Below are 19,339 nucleotides of genomic sequence, written 5' to 3'. Positions count from 1 at the left end.
TGGGCGGGTTGTTTATGCAGTCTGAGCCCTAGTTTCCTTTTTGTAAGATTGGTATAGTTTTACTTGTATCTTATGGTGGTTATGATTAAAAAGTTGTATATATAAAGCACCTGGCATAATGCATGGTTCAAAAAAGTACTCAGAAGTCATTAGCTGTTCTTATTTTAGGGTACTGTCCATGGTGAAGGTGGGCTTCTGTCCTGGTCCTGTCTGTGCTCAGTGTGAGGTCTTTGTCTAGTCTTTTTTTATGTGTGTGTGTCTAGTCTTACGCATCTTTATATTTAAAATAGTAAGCCCTACTAAAATAGTAGGTCTGGAAAAGAGTAAACACTCAGTACATGTTAGATAGCCTTTAATTCAGATTTCACTGAATTTTGAACCTTGTTATTTTTTTCTTCTGTACCTACCTTGAAATGAATATTACACACAAGCTTATTCTCTTTGAGTTCAGTGATAGGAATAAAGAAAATTTGGTGCCTTGTTGACACATACATTATTTTACTCTAGACTGAACATTTGATTTAAAATTGCAAGAGTAGGAAATATAAAAAGAATTGCTCAGAGTATGAATCTTGGTCTTTTGAGTAACCTTTATTAAAACTAGTTAGGATTTCCATTTCTATGTGTAATGGCCCCTACTGATCCTCAGTCAAAAAATCAAAACATTTGAATTTAAACTGAAAAGATACTTCATTGTTATATAAAATGCCCTAGAAACAATGTCTGTTCCTTTCTGTCAGTTTTTATGTTGCAAATTGTATTAAATAGTATCAACCTTTACTTCCTATTTTTGTGCCATACTGACTGAAAGATTTACTAGTTGTTTACCTTTTGCACAGCAACTTACAAGGGAATGTTGAACATAGAGTTACTAATAAGAAAAATAGATTTTATGTTCCTTAGTCTTGAGTATAGTTTGGGTCACTTTTTCCTCATATCTGTTGAAAATTGAAATATGTATCTTTGTAGGCTTGGCACAGGGTGCACTTAGTAGGCATATCAGTATTGGCCATGATGGATAACTGGATAAACTCTATGATGTACCTCAGCACTGGACCTTTCAGTGTATTTTTCTTCCAGTGATATTGTGGTATATTATTGGGATACAAGAAATAGAGTATCAGAGAGAGAAAGAGAACGAGTAAGATTTGGTTTTCTAACCTAGATGTTTTTGTTTTATTTCTTTTTCAGAAAAATTATTGTCTCTTCTACCTGAATATGTTGTTCCATATACAATTCACCTTTTGGCGCATGACCCGGATTATGTCAAAGTACAAGATATTGAACAACTTAAAGACGTTAAAGAGTAAAGACTTTTTCCATCCCATTTTCATATTTTCTGAAGTTGTTTCCTGTTAATAATGGAATCTCAGTTATAATTAGTATATTAAATTTATTTCATTTTTTAGGAGTTTAAGGTTCTTTACCTTATTTGTTCTCTTTTTCTTTTTTCCTACCATTTCTTCATATTTCATTTCTTATATAATTCCCAAAACAACTTAGCATAATTACTGTATTACTGTCCTGTTTCTCTACCAGTCTGGCATTTCTTTTCTATTGAAGTTATCCATTAAAAAGTTTGTCTGTAATTCTTATCTTTTCCTACTTTCTTCTGAAGCACTGTATAGATTTTTATGTGGAGTGAATTAATACTCTTATTCACATGGTAAGCATATTTCCTTTGCAGTTCCTGTCTTTCTCCACAAGGAAGAAAGATGGTCTACTTTAATAATGGGCCAAGTTGATAACCAGGGAACTGTTCCCATACTTTAGTTGATTAGGTTTATGACAGTTGTAGTTCTTTGAAAGATTCTTGTTCAGATGCCAGAAGAATATACCTGCCAGGGTGTGGGATGGGGGAATATAATGATATTTAGAGAAGTCTTTGTAAGACTTCCTTAAATAGAGATGAAATCCTATTTTTGTTATAGTAAAGGGTGACCTCTGTGGTTTTGAAAAATTAATTTCTTATGCTTTTAGCTTCTTTATTAAAGAAAAAATAACTCTTGGTTTCTTGATTCATAGAAATAGTTTATAGTTAAGTATTTGTGGTGCTTCAAGAGAATAAAATTAAATTACTGGTAATTTTCTCATGACAAGAGAAAAGGCTTTTGCCCTCTTTTTGCCACAGTTTCTAGTTTTAAAGAATAAGCAATTAGTTTTCCCAAAATGAATTCTGTGTTAGTATGATTATACTAAGGAAAACTTTTAGCCATTCCTCTTTCTCAGAACACATTGGTTTGGGTTTTTTTTTTTTAATGATAAAATATTCCTTGAAACTTACTAAATAAATATTTGGGGCTGTATTTATAAATGGTCTAGTACAGCCCTGAGTGATCTCCTTTCTATCAGAGAAAAGAAACCGTAACCTATGCCTGCAGTCTCAGAGGTTACTTTTCTCCCTTCTAGAACTGATGCCTTGTTTCACATTTCCCTCTTCTCCCGTTTTCTCCTCTGTACTATCACTCTGTCCCATTCTGTATGCATAATACAGAGACAAAGGACTTTCATTTTTTTCTTGCATAGAATTTAATATAATTACCCTGAAACTGAAGTAGTGAAACTTTTTTTTCTCTTTAGTATGTAAGTTGTCAGCCCTGACTTTTCCCTCAATTTATTGATGAAGACTCTTAATGGTTGTTAGAGTTTCCTAAAGACTGCAGTCAGAACCGCGGTCAATCTTAGCACATGAGAGTCTTCACTTTGTGACCCAGTTACTGCTTCAGGGAGCCCTCCATCCCTGCCACAGCTCGGGATTAAGATCACTGCTTTATTTCTACCATTTCTGTTTCTTTTTAACTTTTCTGTCTACCTAGGAAAATTAGTGAGAGTTTGAGAAAGGATGTTATGAACTCATACCTACATTGCTGATATGTTGTAATATGTATGTGATGTACTTTTTTTTTCTCTATTGATTTTTAGCTGTTTCTTTTTAATTTTGTCTGCTCTTAGAGTTCATTATATTTAGAATTATATCCATATTTAATAGTGAATTTTTTTTCTTGGTATTTTTTAGGTGTCTTTGGTTTGTTCTGGAAATACTAATGGCTAAAAATGAAAATAATAGTCATGCGTTTATCAGAAAGATGGTAGAAAATATTAAACAAACAAAAGATGCTCAAGGACCAGATGATGCAAAAATGAATGAAGTATGTAATTCTTTGTAAATAGTTATGATTCTGTATTGACTTTAAGCATTTGAGCATAGGGTATAAGACTTCTCTAGACAGCATGAGTCTTTGCTGCTCGTAGTAAATAGTAGTATTCATGTTAGTAATTAGACTTACTAATATAGAATCAGTAGAGAATAGTAGTAATGCTGTTACTAGTAAACTAATTACAATAATAGAATAAGTATTTTAACTTACACTGTTGTCCTGAAAACTACATACTTAATGCACGTTCTGGAATTACTCCTAATTCACAGAGTCTAGTTTGCCAACTTAAGTACCTGATTTTTTCTTTTTGTTTAACACCCATTGCAGAAACTGTATACTGTATGTGATGTTGCCATGAATATCATCATGTCAAAAAGCACCACATATAGTTTGGAATCTCCTAAAGACCCGGTACTGCCAGCTCGTTTTTTCACCCAGCCTGACAAGGTAGTTATTTTAGGATTTATTTGTGTAAGTTGAAATAAAATATATTGTCACCACTAGGTTGTGGGAAGATCAGGAGGAATCAATGTCAAGACTTGACCCACTACTTATGTCATGGGGAAAGGTCACCGTGAATCTTAACCATGTTCAAGATCAGAATGTGGGCTAAGCTGGAGGACACAAATAGGTTCAGAAATGAGTTAAAATGATCTAAAATTTTTATTGTTTTCTGAGTTTTATGCTAGTCTTAAGAGCACAGGCAAAAATGTGATCAAAGCTGATAAATTAATGAGTTAATGGCCATTGATTCAAAACAGGAAGGAGAATGCTGATACAGTCTGAAATTATAAGCCCTTGAAATTTCTAACTGGTGTGAAACAATCAGAGAACTGACATTGGAGCAGGCTTAATACCTGGGAAGCATTACAGGGATCTTCCCAAACCACTTTCAGAAAACTGAAGTATAGTATTATTCTAAAAAAGGTATTTTTAAGAATCTCTTGGAGGTTTATAGTCTATCTAAGTGAGAGGAAAACAGTCATTACCCCCCCCCCTTTTTTTTTAAAGCAGAATACCAGTTAATATCTTAACCCCAGTGTATAGAGATTGGAATAGGCCTTGTAGGTTCACCTAAAAAGGGACTGTCTGCATTTAGGCATTCACTTTTTTGTGATTAAGATAAAAGTAGTATATATATATATGTGGTCTCTTCCCTGGAGAGTATTATTATATAAGCATGTTTTTGTTCAGGTGCTCTTACAGCTCTAGCATATTAGAGCTCAAAAATGTTGTGTTAATACTAGAGTTAGTACAAGGTTAGTTTTAGCTATTACAGCATTTAAAATCAGTGACTGAAATTTTGTGTTTCAACTGATTTTTAGTTTCAATAAATATGTATTTTATAATGCACTTTAAAACAAAAGCTGTTCTAATTTAAGTTTTATTGACTTTTGAATTGCTTTGTAGATACAGTGTTTCAGAAGTCATTGACTGTCTTTTTTCCCTTGCTTCCAGAACTTCAGTAACACCAAAAATTATCTGCCTCCAGAAATGAAATCATTTTTCACTCCTGGAAAAGTATGTTTTGAAAATTGTTTTAATTTTTATGTGGTAGTTTATTTTAGTGTGACTGTTGGTATTATTATATTATTTTGTATTTCTTTTAAATTGGTGTATCAAAAGAAAATACAAATATTCAGTATCTTCCATTTAGTAAGAAAAAGTTATTTTTACTATATAGATGTAGGTTGAGATATAGAACATATTTTTTAACTTATGGTAAAACCCTGGATATCTTCTTTCTTAAATTTCTTATTCTGTAGTATTAAAGTAAAAAGACATATCCTTCCCTGGCAAGAGTCTAATTGTCAATTTTCATTGTTGACTATACATTTTGTGTTCTCACTTTCTTTGTAAGCCTTCTTACCGTAGATAACTTAGAAACTTAACTGTTATTCTGTTAATACAGTTTTTTATTTATTCAAGTGATACTCAGTTTATAATTCTTATTTTGCTTAAGGATAGGCAAGCTTTTCATGGTTTATATATGGAAATACTTTGGCAGGTGTTATTTGTGATTCTTTGCATCTAAATTTCTTTTGGTTTTTATCAAATAGAAAGAGATACACATTTTTCATTTCAGCCCAAAACAACCAATGTTCTAGGAGCTGTTAATAAGCCGCTTTCATCAGCAGGCAAACAATCTCAGACAAAATCATCACGAATGGAAACTGTAAGCAACGCAAGCAGCAGCTCAAATCCAAGCTCTCCTGGAAGAATAAAAGGGAGGTAAGTACACAAGAAATACCATGCTTTACATTAAGGAATCCACCAAGGCTATGAGATCTAAAATAACGTCTTCTACCTTTAATGTCAGTGAATGAAAGTCAGTGCATATCTGTACATTCCTTTTTAACACTGAGAGCCATTTACAAGGTAAATGTATTTGCTTACTCACTTAGATGGGTACTCCATAGCCTTTCATATTTTAGCTTGTTGGGGCAATCCGTTGTAAGACATAAGCTGGTTTCCAAACTTAGTGTCCAGTGAATGTAAATCTTTAAATTATGGCTCATCTATACAGTGGAATACATACTCCTTTAAAAAATGATGACGTATGAGCTCATATGAAGAGTTTCCACAATATGTGATTGAGTGGAAAAGACAAAGAATAGAACAGTGTAAAGTATTTTGGGGTTTTAAGAAGAATTTGTATTTACGTGTACTTGTACATGCATCAAAAGTTTTAGGAAGAATGCCCAACATCTCCATAGTTCATACAGTAATCTAGTGTAGGAAGGAGGAAGATGCTCTGATGTGGTTTTGAATTTCTTTTACTGTGCATGCATGTAACTTTTTTGTTTTAAAAAAGTTTAAAAATGTGCTTTCAAATTGTGCTGTGTACTTTCAATTTTTTATTTTCTAAAGAAAAAAGGAAAATAATTTACAGTTTAACTAGTTTTGGCATTTTTGTTGTTTAGTTTCTAAGTTGTGTTGTTTTTTGTTCACCAGGACTCTTTCTAAGGGAATGGGCTAGGTGTGTGTGAGAGATCACTTTGGTTGGAGAATAGGGATTAGAATAATGGTCAGGGATGAAGTTGAGAGGTAGCCAGATTATGTTTGCCCTTTGTGGATAATGTAAAGGATTTGGTTTGACTTCTAAGTAAAACTGGAAGATGTAGAGTCTAGTGATCTAATTTGTGCTTTTAGAAGATTACCTAGGTTACTGATGGAGAATAGAGGAGCTAGAATCAGCTAATAGTAATCTCAGGTAGGCATGAAAAGGGAGAAGGTTGGAAAATAGCCAAATGGTGTTAAATATATTAAAGTGCTTCCCTTGCAGCTCAGTTGGTAAAGAATCTGCCTGCAATGCAGGAGACCCAGGTTCGATTCCTGAGTCAGGAAGAGCCCCTGGAGAAGGAAATGGCAACCCTCTCCAGTATTCTTGCCTAGAGAATTTCATGGACAGAAGAGCCTGGCAGGCTACATTCCATGGGATGGCAAGAGAGTCAGACACAACTTAGGGACTAAACCACCATGAAAATAAAGTGGATACTTTTTGGAAAGAATGAAACTTTTTGTTCATAAAGCTATAAAGCTACTCTGGGAACAGGAAGAACTTTTAAGGTTTGATTGTAATAATAATAACAAATATCTGTATTAAAAGGCTTGATAGTTCTGAAATGGATCACAGTGAAAATGAAGATTACACAATGTCTTCACCTTTGCCGGGAAAAAAAAGTGACAAGAGAGATGACTCTGATCTTGTAAGGGTGAGATATTTCGTTTGATTTTATAATAAGTACAATAATAGTAATTCTTTCTATGTAAATAATAATTTTTACACGGAAACTAGTGAGTGTTACTTTCAAGTTTGACATATGATTTTACTTCAGTGGTTTTAATCACAAATTTGAGTTTATAATTATCCTCTACCATGTAATTTAAGTATATTGAATTTCTTGTGTGTCTTATCATTCTAGTAAGCAGTCTTTATTCTTTAAAGCTTTGGACTCAAACATGCCTGTTCTGTTCTCAGAACTGCTTGGCTTTTGTGTTTGTTTTCTTTTTCTTTAAACATAATGAGTTTAGACTTAGCCTTAGAGAAGAGACTAGAATGAGAATTCTTAAAGGTTCTTCCATCTTAGCTGATTTCCTGAGCCTTTAATTACTAAATATGATTCCAGTAAATGTTGGAAATGCTACAGTTTTCATAAAGTCCTTGTTTAGTTTTTAAATCTTAATAGCAGTGATACTGATATGTGTTATAGACATAATTTATAGTTATCATTTGAAGACAATTTGGCATTTTTAGTATGGATATAGAATACGGTTACGTATTCCAACACAACTCAATGGCATTAATAATGGAGTACATTTTGACTTTCTAGGTTAGCTCTAAACATTTCTTGAATAACTTGTTAGGTTCCCTGAATTAGTTTCTTTATTAGTGAAGTGTGGATACTCAGCTGGTAAAGTTTATCAGAATAAATGAATTAGCCCAAATGAATGGTGGTTGCTGCTGTTTCATTGTTATCAAGATTAATATTTTTGATTAATAATTATCATAATAAAAGTTAATGTGTTTTCATCTACTTGATTAATAGAGGGAAAAATTATTAATAAATACATTGCTTTTTCTGAAATAGTTCTTGTACTTCTTGTCTTCCAGTGGCCCAAACTTACATATCCCACAAAGTTTAAATGATTTTCAGTTTTTTTCAGGTTTCTCCCAATACCTTATTTTAGAAAATTGTTTCTCTTTCTACTTAAAACTCTAAAATTCTTACTCAATCTTAACCATAGTGTTAATTCTGATTATTATTGGCTGTTTAAAAATTTCACCCAAGCAGAATTAAAAATTGATTGCTTAGCCAGAAAGGAACCTTGTTATCTGGATTTATAGAAGAATCCTTGAGTGGGAAAAGCTATTTATGTCTTCTAATCTGACCTCTCCCTTAGTGCAGAAATTCCTTCTCTATAATTTATGAGAGTTAGTTACCATGTGCTTGAAAATGCCTTAAGTGGAAAGCCTGTAATTTCTCCCATTTGTTGGAGACCTCAGGTAGGTTACCCACACCCACATATATTGCTCTTCTTCCCCCCCAAATTAGAAAACATGGTTAATATTTTGTTATCCTATAAATTCCATATCTAGTTTACATTTTGGAGCAATGCAGAATAAAGTCCATGTTTTCACAGAACAGTTCTGAATTTACAAGCTTTTGAGATTGATACGTGTAGTTAATAAGGCTTTTGCCATCTTTTGTGTAACTTTGCATCCATTTTCAGAAGAACCTTATTAATAAGCTTGTTCCAACTGAAATGTCTTTAGAGAGCTGACATTATGAAACAGAAGTTGAGTTTAAAGACCAATAGATAGTGGAAAAGTATTGTTTTTTTTTGTATACTACCAGCTTCACATTGAAATTTCACTGCAAAATTATTGTTCATGTACATTTATATTAAATACAGCCACAGGACTGCAAAGGTCAGTTTTCATTCCAATGCCAAAGAATGTTCAAACTACCATACATGTGCTCATTTCACATGCTAGCAAGGGAATGCTCAAAATCCTTCTAGACTTCAGCAGAGAGTGAACCTAGAACTTCTAGATGTACAAGCTGGATTTAGAAAAGGCAGAGGAACCAGGGATCAAATTGCCAACATCTGTTGGATCATAGAAAAAGCAAGAGAATTCCTAAAAAACATCTACTTCTGCTTCACTGACTATGTTAAATCCTTTGACTGTGTGGATCACAACAAACTGGAAAATTCTTAAAAGAAATTGGAATATCAGCCCACCTTACCTGTCCTGAAAAACCTGTATGCAGGACAAGAAGCTACAGTTAGATCAGACATGAAACAGTGGACTAGTTCAAAATTGGGAAAGGAGTATGATAAGGCTGTATATTGTCACCCTGCTTTTTTAAGTTTTATGCAGAGTATATCATGCAAAACGCCAGGCTTGATGCATCACAAGCTGGAATCAAGATGGCCAGGAGAAATAACAACCTCATATGCAGATGATATACCACCCTAACAGCAGAAAGTGAAGAGGAACTAAAGAGCCTCTTGATGAAGGTGAAAGAGGAGAGTGAAAAAACCTGGCTTAAAACTCAACGTTCAAAAAACTAAGATCATGGCATCCAGTCTTCATGGCAAGTAAATGGGAAAAAAGTGGGAACAGTTACTTATTTTATCTTCTTGGGCTCCAAACACTTGCTCCTTGGAAGAAAAGCTATAACAAACCTGGACAATGTATTAAAAAGCAGAGACATCACTTATCCAACAAAGGTCCATATAGTCAAAGCTATGGTTTTTCCAGTAGTCATGTATGGATGTGAGAGTTGGACTATGAAGAAGGCTGAGCCCCAAAGAATTGATGCTTTTGAACTGTGGTGTGGGAGAACCACAACAGTTGGCACTCTTGAGCATCCCTTGGCTGCAAAGAGATCCAGCCAGTCCATCCTAAAGGAAATCAGTCCTGAATATTGAAGGACTGATGTTGAAATGGAAACTCCAATACTTTAGCCACCTGATGCGAAGAACTGACCTATTTGAAAAGACCTTGATGCTGGGAAAGAATGAGAGCAAGAGGAAAAGGGGACAACAGAGGATGAGATGGTTGGATGGCATCACCAACTCAATGGATGTGAATTTAAGCAAACTCCAGAAGATAATGAAGACAGGGATCGCAAAGAATTGGACACAACTGAACAATAATAATTTAGTTTTACAATTAACATTTTCCCCATTTCTTTTCTGATGTCGATTTTATACCCCCTCTGTTCTGAAAACAGTACAGTACAAATGAAAAATTAGAGAATTTAGTGCTTTAGGAAGCTAGATTATTTTATGATACTGTCAAGAAAACAGACATTGAATTTCCTTTTTACCACCAGCCTTTTCCAGAACATTAAGATTTCAGCCATTTTTTTCAGATCTTTGGACGTCAAAATGAATTGTAATATTTATAATTGGAAACTTTAGTTTTATTTTAATATTTTTCTTCCCTTCTCTAAGTAATGACAATTAATTTTTAATTTATGTTCAAAACTCTAGAAAAATAGTAACAAATTAAAACCAAACATTTATATGCCTTTTTTCTTCCCAGAATACAAGGATAATTTAAATGCTAAAAAATCTTTTTATATAACAAATCAACATCCTAAATAAAAGATGCTAACAAGATAATCTCAGATCATGTCAATCAGATATAAATAAAATTTCATTCTTGGCAAAAGTGAACTCTTTGTAAATTAATGCTAGAAACATACTTCATTATATGCTAAAAGTTTTATCTGTTGAAGTCAGTAGTCAGTGATTTGGTCAAAATTATTATTCTTAAAGGCAAAATACTTGAAGCATTTTTATTAAAAATCAGGAACAAAACATACAACCAGTTACCACCACTGTTATTGTTCTAGAATATTTGGCCAGTTCTGAAAGACATGAAATAGGAACCAAAAGTATGATGATGAAAAAGAAGAGATATTTATTTTTATACTCTTAAAAAAAATAAGAAGCAATAGAGAAACTAAATTTAGCATGGTAGATGTATGTTTGTATGTATATATATAACTAACTTTACTCCAGTCATTTTACTTTATATCAGATAGACACTTGGGGGAAAAGAGATTTACTTTACAGCAATAACCGTTACAATGGAATTAGATAGAGGGATCTAAACATAACCTTAAAAAGGAGGAGGAGGAACCTATGTGGAGGAAACATCAAAACTGAGAAACATAGAAGAGACAGAGGACATGCCATATTCCTTCATGGGATAAATGAATAAAAAAAGATGATAGTTCTAAGTGAAAATATCATTGTAAAATTCCAGTGTGATTTTAAGTCCATGGCGAAGAATGTTGTTGTTTAGCTGCCAAGTTGTGTCCAACTCTTTGTGACACCATGGCCTATAGCCCGCCCAGTCTTCTCTGTCCGTGGAATTTCCCAGGATTTCCAATATTCCCAAGAATACTGGAGTGGGTTGCCATTTCCTTCTCAGGGGATCTTCCTAGACTAGATATGAAACCTGTGTATTCCTGCATTAGCAGGTGTATTTTACCATGGAGTCACTAAGGAAGCTCAAGGGTAGAATAAATGGATGCAAAGGAGGAGTAATGATAAAATCAGCCCAACCAAAGACAAACATACTTAGTTATAATTAGTAAAATACTGTGCTTTTGTTGCATAGTATTTTACTAATACCTAGAAATATTACTGTTTTTGAAAAATAATACAAAGTAAAGGAAGCATAATATATCATTGATTTTGAAGTGATTGGATGTATCTTTGGCAGTGGGAGTAGGTAAAACAGTTTAGAACCTCAACTCACATCCTATCCTAAAACAAAATATGATAATGTCTACCATAACAATACACCAGAGACTGGAAGGTTTGAACAACACAAATTTTCTCATGTTTCTGGAGGTTGGAAAGTCCAAGATCAAAGTGTGGGCCAATTCAGTTGCTGATGGGATCTCTGTTCCTGGTTTACAGATGGTTACCCTGGGTTCGATCCCTGGTGGGGAAGACCCCCTGAAGTAGGAAATGGCAACCCACTCCAGTATTCTTGCCTGGAAAATTACGTGGACAGACCAGTGTGGCGGGTTACCGTCCATGTGGTCACAATGAGTTGGACACGACTGAAGACACACGCACACACCCTCACACACCCTCCCTTCTTGCTGTGTTCTTATCAGTGGTAAAAGGATATGAGTTTGAGCAAACTTCTGGAGACGATGAAGGACAGGGAATCCCAGCGTGCTGCTGTTCATAGGGTCGCAAAGAGTCAGACATGACTGAGCAACTGAACAACAATAAGCTGGTGAAGAGAGAGACAGTGAGATCTCTCTGGTGTCTCTTTTCCTGAGGACACTAATCCCATCATGAGGGCCCCACCCTTTAGACTTTAGAATTACCTCCCAAAGATCCCATCTCCAAAGAATATCAGAATTCTACAGCTTGTGAATTTTGTGGGGACACAATTCAGTTCACAACAAACAGGAAATAAAATCTAAAGTATACACAAAAGTGTAGAATATTGTAGATTAAAACTCAAACTCCAATAAACAGACAAGGGGCATAACTAGGCAGTTCACAGATAGGAAACACAAATGACTAATTAAACGTGAAGAATTGTAAGTAATCTGATAATTTTTGTTTTCACTGATGTTTTAAGAATGTAAATTGGAACAAACCATTTGGAAATTAACTTAGTACTACAAACATGTTTTTATATGTTTTACATGCATGGTATACCTATGGAGAAAATTACAAATTCATACATATTCTTCCTTGTTTCTTTGAAGAATTTCTTTAAAGAATCTCCATCTACGAGTCAAGGCTTAAATTTTGTGAATGTAGACTGGGATTTTATGTTAAATTTGAAAGTCACTGATTTTTGTATTGTTGTATCTGGGAAGAAGTGATATCTTTGATTCAGAAATGCTTTCAGAATTTTTAATAAATGATGAATATGTTTAACTTTTGTATCTTGCAACCTCCTTTATGAAATAAAATAGTTCTTTTATGATGTGTATGCATTATGCATTACATAGTTGATATTTATGTCTTATTATATACACTGTGTGGTAAAATTAGGATTACTTAAATTGACTATCAAATGCAGATCCACTATACTCAGTGTAGTTGTCTATTATTTAAGCATTGAATTTGGCTTTTTCTCTTTTTTTAGTAGACCAGATAGATTTTTTTTTCTTTTTTCAAGAAAATACATTGATTTTATTATTGAAACAGTATAGACATTTGTGAAATATTTGAAAGTAAGTTGCCAATTAAAACTTGGTAGAGACAACAGATACTAATAAGAAACAACTGCAATTCTTCATAATGAGTACTGAACTATGACTCCTTTTAAGCGTTGAATTTAGAATGTTCTTTTTAATGGACTAGCTCTTCATCAAAAATTTATCATCTAATCATCTATTGATCTTGAGAGGTTTCATCTGAGGCTCTTTAGCTTGAGTAAGAATAAAAATTTACCCTCTTACCCCCAGATTATGTTTTATATTAGAAAATTGTTATTAAAAGCAAGTAGGTAGTTATGGTTCTGATATGCTTAAAACCTCTAGACCTTATTTAGGTACATTCTTATAACTGAAGTGGATAACAGATTTTGTTCGTTTGTTTATTCTTGAACATATATATATATACACACATACACACACACTAATAATGTATACTAAGTTTTATATTTGAAATCGTGGCTTTTATTCCTAGTCTGAATTGGACAAACCAAGAAGCCGGAAAAAGACACCTGTAACAGATTCAGAAGAGAAATTAGGCATGGATGACCTTTCCAAGTTGGTACAGGAACAGAAACCTAAAGGCAGTCAGCGTGGACGAAAGAGAGGCCATACAGCTTCAGAGTCAGACGAACAGCAGTGGCCTGAGGAAAAGAGGCTCAAAGAAGATATACTAGAAAATGAGGATGAACAGAACAGTCCACCAAAAAAAGGTAAACGAGGCCGACCACCAAAACCTCTTGGTGGGGGTACACCCAAAGAAGAGCCAACGATGAAAACATCCAAAAAAGGAAGCAAAAAAAAATCTGGACCTTCAGCAGCAGAAGAGGAAGAGGAAGAAGAAAGACAAAGTGGAAACACAGAGCAGAAGTCAAAAAGTAAACAGCACCGGACTTCAAGGAGAGCACAGCAGAGGTAAGTGTGTGCAACTCTGAACTGCATGCGTCCGTTATTGTACTGTAAATCATAACTTGGTGCTGTCTGCATCCGGGTCTTCCCCAAAGCAGAGCAGAGTCTCCTGACACTACTGCAGCTGAACCCACACAGTCCACACCACAGAAAGGACGAGGAGGACCGTCAAAAACACCGTCACCATCACAACCCCCCAAAAAGGTGTAAGTTGTAAATAATATTAAGTTTCAAACCAGTTTCAAATTATTTTGCAAGAATTCATAAATTTCTAAGTATAGCAATATATATTGAAAGTGTTAGTTGCTCAGTCGTGTCCAACTCTTTGTGACCCCCTGGACTGTAGCCCACCAGGCTCCCTTGTCCATTCTCCAGGGAAGAATTCTCCAGGCAAGGATACTGGAGTGAGTTGCCATTCCCTTCTCCAGGAGATCTTCCTGACCCAAGAATTGAACCAGATCTCCTGCACTGCAGGCAGATTCTTTACTGTCTGAGCCACCCGTATATTTAGCCTAGTATACTAGGTAAGATAAAATTTTTGTAAACTTACCTAGGTGATTGATATCCCAATCATCCTTTGGTGACATTTGTACATTTTTATAGGTTTTAGACAAATGGTTATAAATACCAAATAGTTTATTATTTCCAGTACACACTTTTTGGTACCTAAAGAGACGATGGCGTATCTTTAAATAATCATACCATAGATCACATTTTCTTGTTACTCCACACCACAGGTTTTCCATCTTTCCTCAGCAGCTTTAAAAAAATAGCTTATACACTTTTGCTTTCATTCTTTGATCAGTGTAGGAAAGTCATTTTTCCTAAGTATATTGGTGGAAATTATCACATAGTGATCTCAAGCTTTTGATGTCTTGATATTGTTTGTTTTCTAATCAAATTAACACATCTGTATCTATATATAGATTTGGATGATCACACAAGTACACGTTTATAGGAGAGTTACAGTGACAAATCTATGTCCAAGATTATTAAAGTGGCAGGGGCATCAATGTTGTAATTTGTAAATTTGGCACTTTCTTTCTCATTTAAAGCAAAAACAGAGTAGAATGTTGTCTGTTAGAAATTTTACAGTTTTTCTGAAAGTAATCCCATACTTCAGTGGCTTGACTTTTCAGAGTTGGCAGCACACCTTGGTTAAACACTCAGTTCATAGTTTTTCCTGTTCCTATGTATTCCATAGGAAAAGTTACCAAGTATCTAGCTAGTACTTCCCACCTTTTTCCGTTTAATTTTCCTTCACGTAAAAAGTAAAGGTAAGTACATTTTTGTGGCAGCTTTATAAATGTGTTTGTATTCAGCCATGGAAAAAAATCACTGTTTAAAAAAAAAATTCCTAAGATAGCTTAAATTTCGATGATTAATTTTATAACAAAATAATAGGGTGAATATCTTTCATGCTTGTAACTTTAATTTGTTTATATTTGGGCATCATAAAATGAAGGGCTTGTATGATTATCATGTTATCTTGTAAAATGACACAAGTCCTCCTCATGGGAATATTTTAAATGAAGCAAGTATTTTCTGTTAAAAAAAAATCAACACAGAGAGAGTGTCTATGATCCTGTCTTAACAGCCTAACTTCTTTTTGCTGGAAAGCCCCTCTTTAGAGGTAGTGTGATCACATATGTTACGATTTGCTTGTTTTCTTGTTCTGATCTTAGTGGAATTGAGCAAGATTGTATTATTTTCCCTGTATTTTCTTCTGTTAATTCTGAAAAACTGAATCAAGTAAGTAAATTTGAGTAAATTGGCTTGAGTACAGATTAAACAGTATATATATTCAATTGCTTATAGAAATGATTAGGAAATTCTAAATTAAATACCAACAGATATATACGTTTAATTAAATGGTGGTATCTGTTACATATTTTTGAGTATCTTCTATGTATCAGAGAGTATTAGGTGCTAAGGAATATAGTGACAGAAAACAGACATCCTTAAAGTACTTACCATCTAAAAGGGAATGTAGTTATTAAATAATCACACATGAATGTGAAATAATAAGTTGTGAACTGTACCTTGGAGGACAAAGTTAGGGTGCTGTAAGAGAGTGTAATGAGAGGGCTGGGGAACTGGGGAAGTTTTCTCTTTGGAAAGTTGATTCCTTGAGAACAAATTGATTCCTCAAGTTGATTCCTTGAGAACAGTAGGAGTTAGACTTCTAGAGAGTAGGGAGAGGAACATTTCAGGTGGAGGGGACCCTGTTTTGGAAGGTTCTGAAGTGGGAAAAATCTTGACAAATTCAGAGAGCCGAAGGAAGGCAAAGTTTTTGCTGTATTGTAGTTTCAGGGGATTGGGGTATAGAAAAAGATGAGAACTGACAAGTAGGCAAGGCCAGTCTAAAGGTCCTTATGTACTTATCAAGGAGGTTAATGCAGTTACTCTCAGTACAGTAGGGGCCTCTCTCAGGGGTGTTGAGATCAGCTGTTTTACATTTTTAAAAGATTACTTAGAGAGAGGCAAAAGATGAGAATGGTTTAGAAATATGTACGATGTAACAGTGAAGATGGAGAGAAGTGAATGGATTTGAGATTTCTTTACAAGTAGAATCTTTAGGTCAGACAAAGAATTGCACGCTATTAAGGAAGACTCTAAATTTTCTGGTTTGAGTGACTCAGTAGACATAGATGCCTTTTACAGACTTGGGAAAGATAAAAGGAAGAGTAGACTTTGGGTTATATTTTAAAATCCTTTATGGCGTTGGTTTCAGTCACCCTGACTTTTGTTATTTGTTATCTACCAAATAACAGTACAATCTAGGGTTAAGTACTGGTTTAGGGTTTAGAATGTAAGGAAAATATTTCTTGGCTTACATGGTAATTCAGGGTAAAAATGATAATAAGGGAAAGTCTATGAAGTATTTAAAGCATTTCCTCTTATGAAGTAAACTACCACTTAAAGATCACAATGCTCATTTTATTTTACCTGTGTTTTACTCTAGCCGTGTAGGACGCTCTAAACAAGCAGCTACTAAAGAAAATGACTCAAGTGAAGAAATAGATGTGTTTCAGGGTAGCTCTCCTGTCAATGATGAAAATCCACAGGAAGAAACAGAAGAAGAGGAAGTCTCTACAGTAAATGTATGTGTTTTTTAAAGTGCCATGTGTGATAGTATGGAATGTATTCAATAGAATTAGAGTTGATAAGTGGTCAGATTCTTTTAGCACTTGCCGTTACTTAATAATTCTGAATATATATGTATTTTTTCATTTGTTTGTAGTGTGTTCATCTATCAGCTTAGATTGTGGAGAAAATATAATTTATGAAAACCTGAAACCAAGTGAGAATAATAGACGTAGCCTAGTGAGAGTGTAAATGTCCAGTGTACAACTGAATACAGAGAAGAGCAAGTGATAGTCTCAGGACGACACCGCATGCACTTAAGTTTTCCCAGTATCTGTTATATATACTCTTGGTAATATTTCGTATACATCTTTTGTTTCAGTTTCTCAGTAGCAACTAGAAGTTAGTCAGTCATGTAGAATAAAGTCATGTCTTCAAATAAAATTAGCGTTTGGGATTCATAAAAATTGGCAATAGACCTTTCTTTCACAAAAGTAGGAACGTGATGCCTCCTAAGATACTTTTTAAAATAATGAATGACTTTGCCTGTCACATCTCCGATTTTTCTCTTTGGAAGAAATATAATTGATGCATCTAAGTAAGAGCTGTGTATTGCTAATATTCATGCTGAATCTGTGGATCAGCTTAGCTAGTTTTAGTTTTTTGTTTGAGAAACGTGTGTCCTGTGATCAAGCCCCAGAGTTGACCCCTGCCTCTCTGTCTTATTTAATATAATCAGCACCTCTGTCTGCATCAGGATTCATTTATCTGAATTAGTTGAAGACCAGAGGAAAAAAATATGTTGAATTTTGGTCTCAAACTAGTTTGGCTTGTAAAGGGTTTTTATGGGGGGAAGATATAAAAATAAGGCTCATGAGTACATAGTAACTGAGGGCTTCATTAAAGGAAAACTAAACTATAAGTTTATGTTCCTCTTGATAATACTAAACTTATTTTATCTGAAATTTTATGCTTTCATTAGTACTTGCCACATTTTTTATATGTTTTTGATAGTTGTTATGATCCAAACTCAATAGGTAGTTTCTGAGAAAGGTAGCTATAAGCCTAAATTCATATCCTTTACTACAGACACATAAATAACAAGGTGATATTTGTCATTGTTTTTTGCTGTTGACATTGACTTCTGTTCATTTCTCTTTAAAATTATTAAACAGAAAAGTAAAATATTTTCTCTTTTGCTAATCCTGGGAAAGGCTGTTTATGAGCATTCATGTATGTGATGCTAAGACAGAAAGTTAATGTAGGAGAAAGATTTTAAGAAAGGACTATCAGGAACATGTTAAGAATAATAATTGGTTATAAAACAATGGTAATTACACCCGTTGATGTTTCTTTCAAGGTGCGGCGGCGAGGTTCTAAAAGAGAAAGGCGATGAACAGATGCCGTTAATAACTTTCTGTGTGAGAGCTTTGAAAAAAATGGTTGTCAAGCTTCAGGCTGAGTAAAGCCTTTGATGCACAAAATGGGACTGCTGAAGAGTGGACAGTTGGACCTTACTCTGATGACCTCATGTGTCTGTGGTCACACACTTTAGCCATGCGCATGGTGACAACATTGACTATGGAGTCTGTGAAAGAGTCTAATGTGTGATGGCTATGTAGACATAAACTAAAGAAGAAACTTGTAAATATGTTTTTCTTTCTTTTTTTTTTAAATGTTTCTGACTTCTAAAGTGCTTGTATAGCTTTTATCTGCGGCTTTAAACTGACAGTGCCCAGCTGTTTATTGGATCTATTGATTTGAAAAGAGTTCTTTAGGATAGATCTTAAGCAGTAATCTGTCAGTGTTTGTATTTGTATTCTCTGCAATTTACTGTGAAAAAAAATTTTTTTCAACAAATGGTGTCATTTTCTTGATGTCACTGTTTGTTGGAGCGTTGAAATGCTCTCTTTCCCGTACGTCTATTAGCTGGTGTTTACTCCCAGGCATCCTTAATCTGCAGAGGTGCTAAGTGGTCTGCCATCACACCTGAATCATGCCTCTGATGGGAGGACGCCACACAAATGGTGAAACAGTCCTGAAGTTGTTTGATTATTTTACACCTCAGTATTGGTCCCAGAATTTTCTGGCCTGTCATGGCAATGAAAATTTTAAAAAGAGAGAGATTTAAAATATTTTAATTTTAAAGAGTGTGTTATTAAAATAATGTACTGAATTCTTTATCCCGTTTTATCATCCCTTTTCAGTTTTTATTAATCTACTGTATCAATAAAATTCTGTAATTTGAATTAGTTTCTGATAGTCTAGAATGTTATTGTGTATAGATACTTCCTCTTGAACGTTATGTTCAGAAAATGCAAATTATTACACTATAATATAAAATCTGATATATACACATTAGAAATGTTTCGGTTCTCCATAACAGTGTAAAGTTAATCAGAAAGAAAAAAATTTTATTGATGCAGTGTGTCTTTATAAAGCTGTTCTTGAAAGCAAGTGTTTTGT

At 34.2% G+C, this 19,339-nt stretch overlaps 1 protein-coding gene across 4 annotated transcripts in view; it reads left to right on the top strand.

The window, feature by feature from the left end:
- Positions 1 to 19,120, top strand: part of PDS5B (PDS5 cohesin associated factor B) — a 183,483-nt gene extending 164,363 nt beyond the window's left edge. For 2 of the 4 annotated variants that reach the window (XM_070380437.1, XM_070380438.1), the window contains exons 26-35: positions 1,192 to 1,306; positions 3,017 to 3,149; positions 3,486 to 3,605; positions 4,617 to 4,679; positions 5,245 to 5,390; positions 6,769 to 6,874; positions 13,353 to 13,792; positions 13,885 to 13,992; positions 16,752 to 16,890; positions 18,234 to 19,120. In XM_070380437.1, the coding sequence (XP_070236538.1) occupies positions 1,192 to 1,306; positions 3,017 to 3,149; positions 3,486 to 3,605; positions 4,617 to 4,679; positions 5,245 to 5,390; positions 6,769 to 6,874; positions 13,353 to 13,792; positions 13,885 to 13,992; positions 16,752 to 16,890; positions 18,234 to 18,269 (1,406 nt within the window). In that variant the 3' untranslated portion in view covers positions 18,270 to 19,120. The remainder of the gene's footprint in view (positions 1 to 1,191; positions 1,307 to 3,016; positions 3,150 to 3,485; positions 3,606 to 4,616; positions 4,680 to 5,244; positions 5,391 to 6,768; positions 6,875 to 13,352; positions 13,793 to 13,884; positions 13,993 to 16,751; positions 16,891 to 18,233) is intronic. The other 2 variants (XM_070380439.1, XM_070380440.1) reach the window with 2 other exon arrangements.
- The last annotated feature ends 219 nt before the right edge of the window (positions 19,121 to 19,339 follow it).

The sequence above is a fragment of the Bos mutus genome, chromosome 12, assembly GCF_027580195.1.
Source record: "Bos mutus isolate GX-2022 chromosome 12, NWIPB_WYAK_1.1, whole genome shotgun sequence".
Classification (NCBI taxonomy): Eukaryota; Metazoa; Chordata; class Mammalia; order Artiodactyla; family Bovidae; genus Bos; species Bos mutus.
This window is presented reverse-complemented; position numbering and strand designations above follow the sequence as displayed.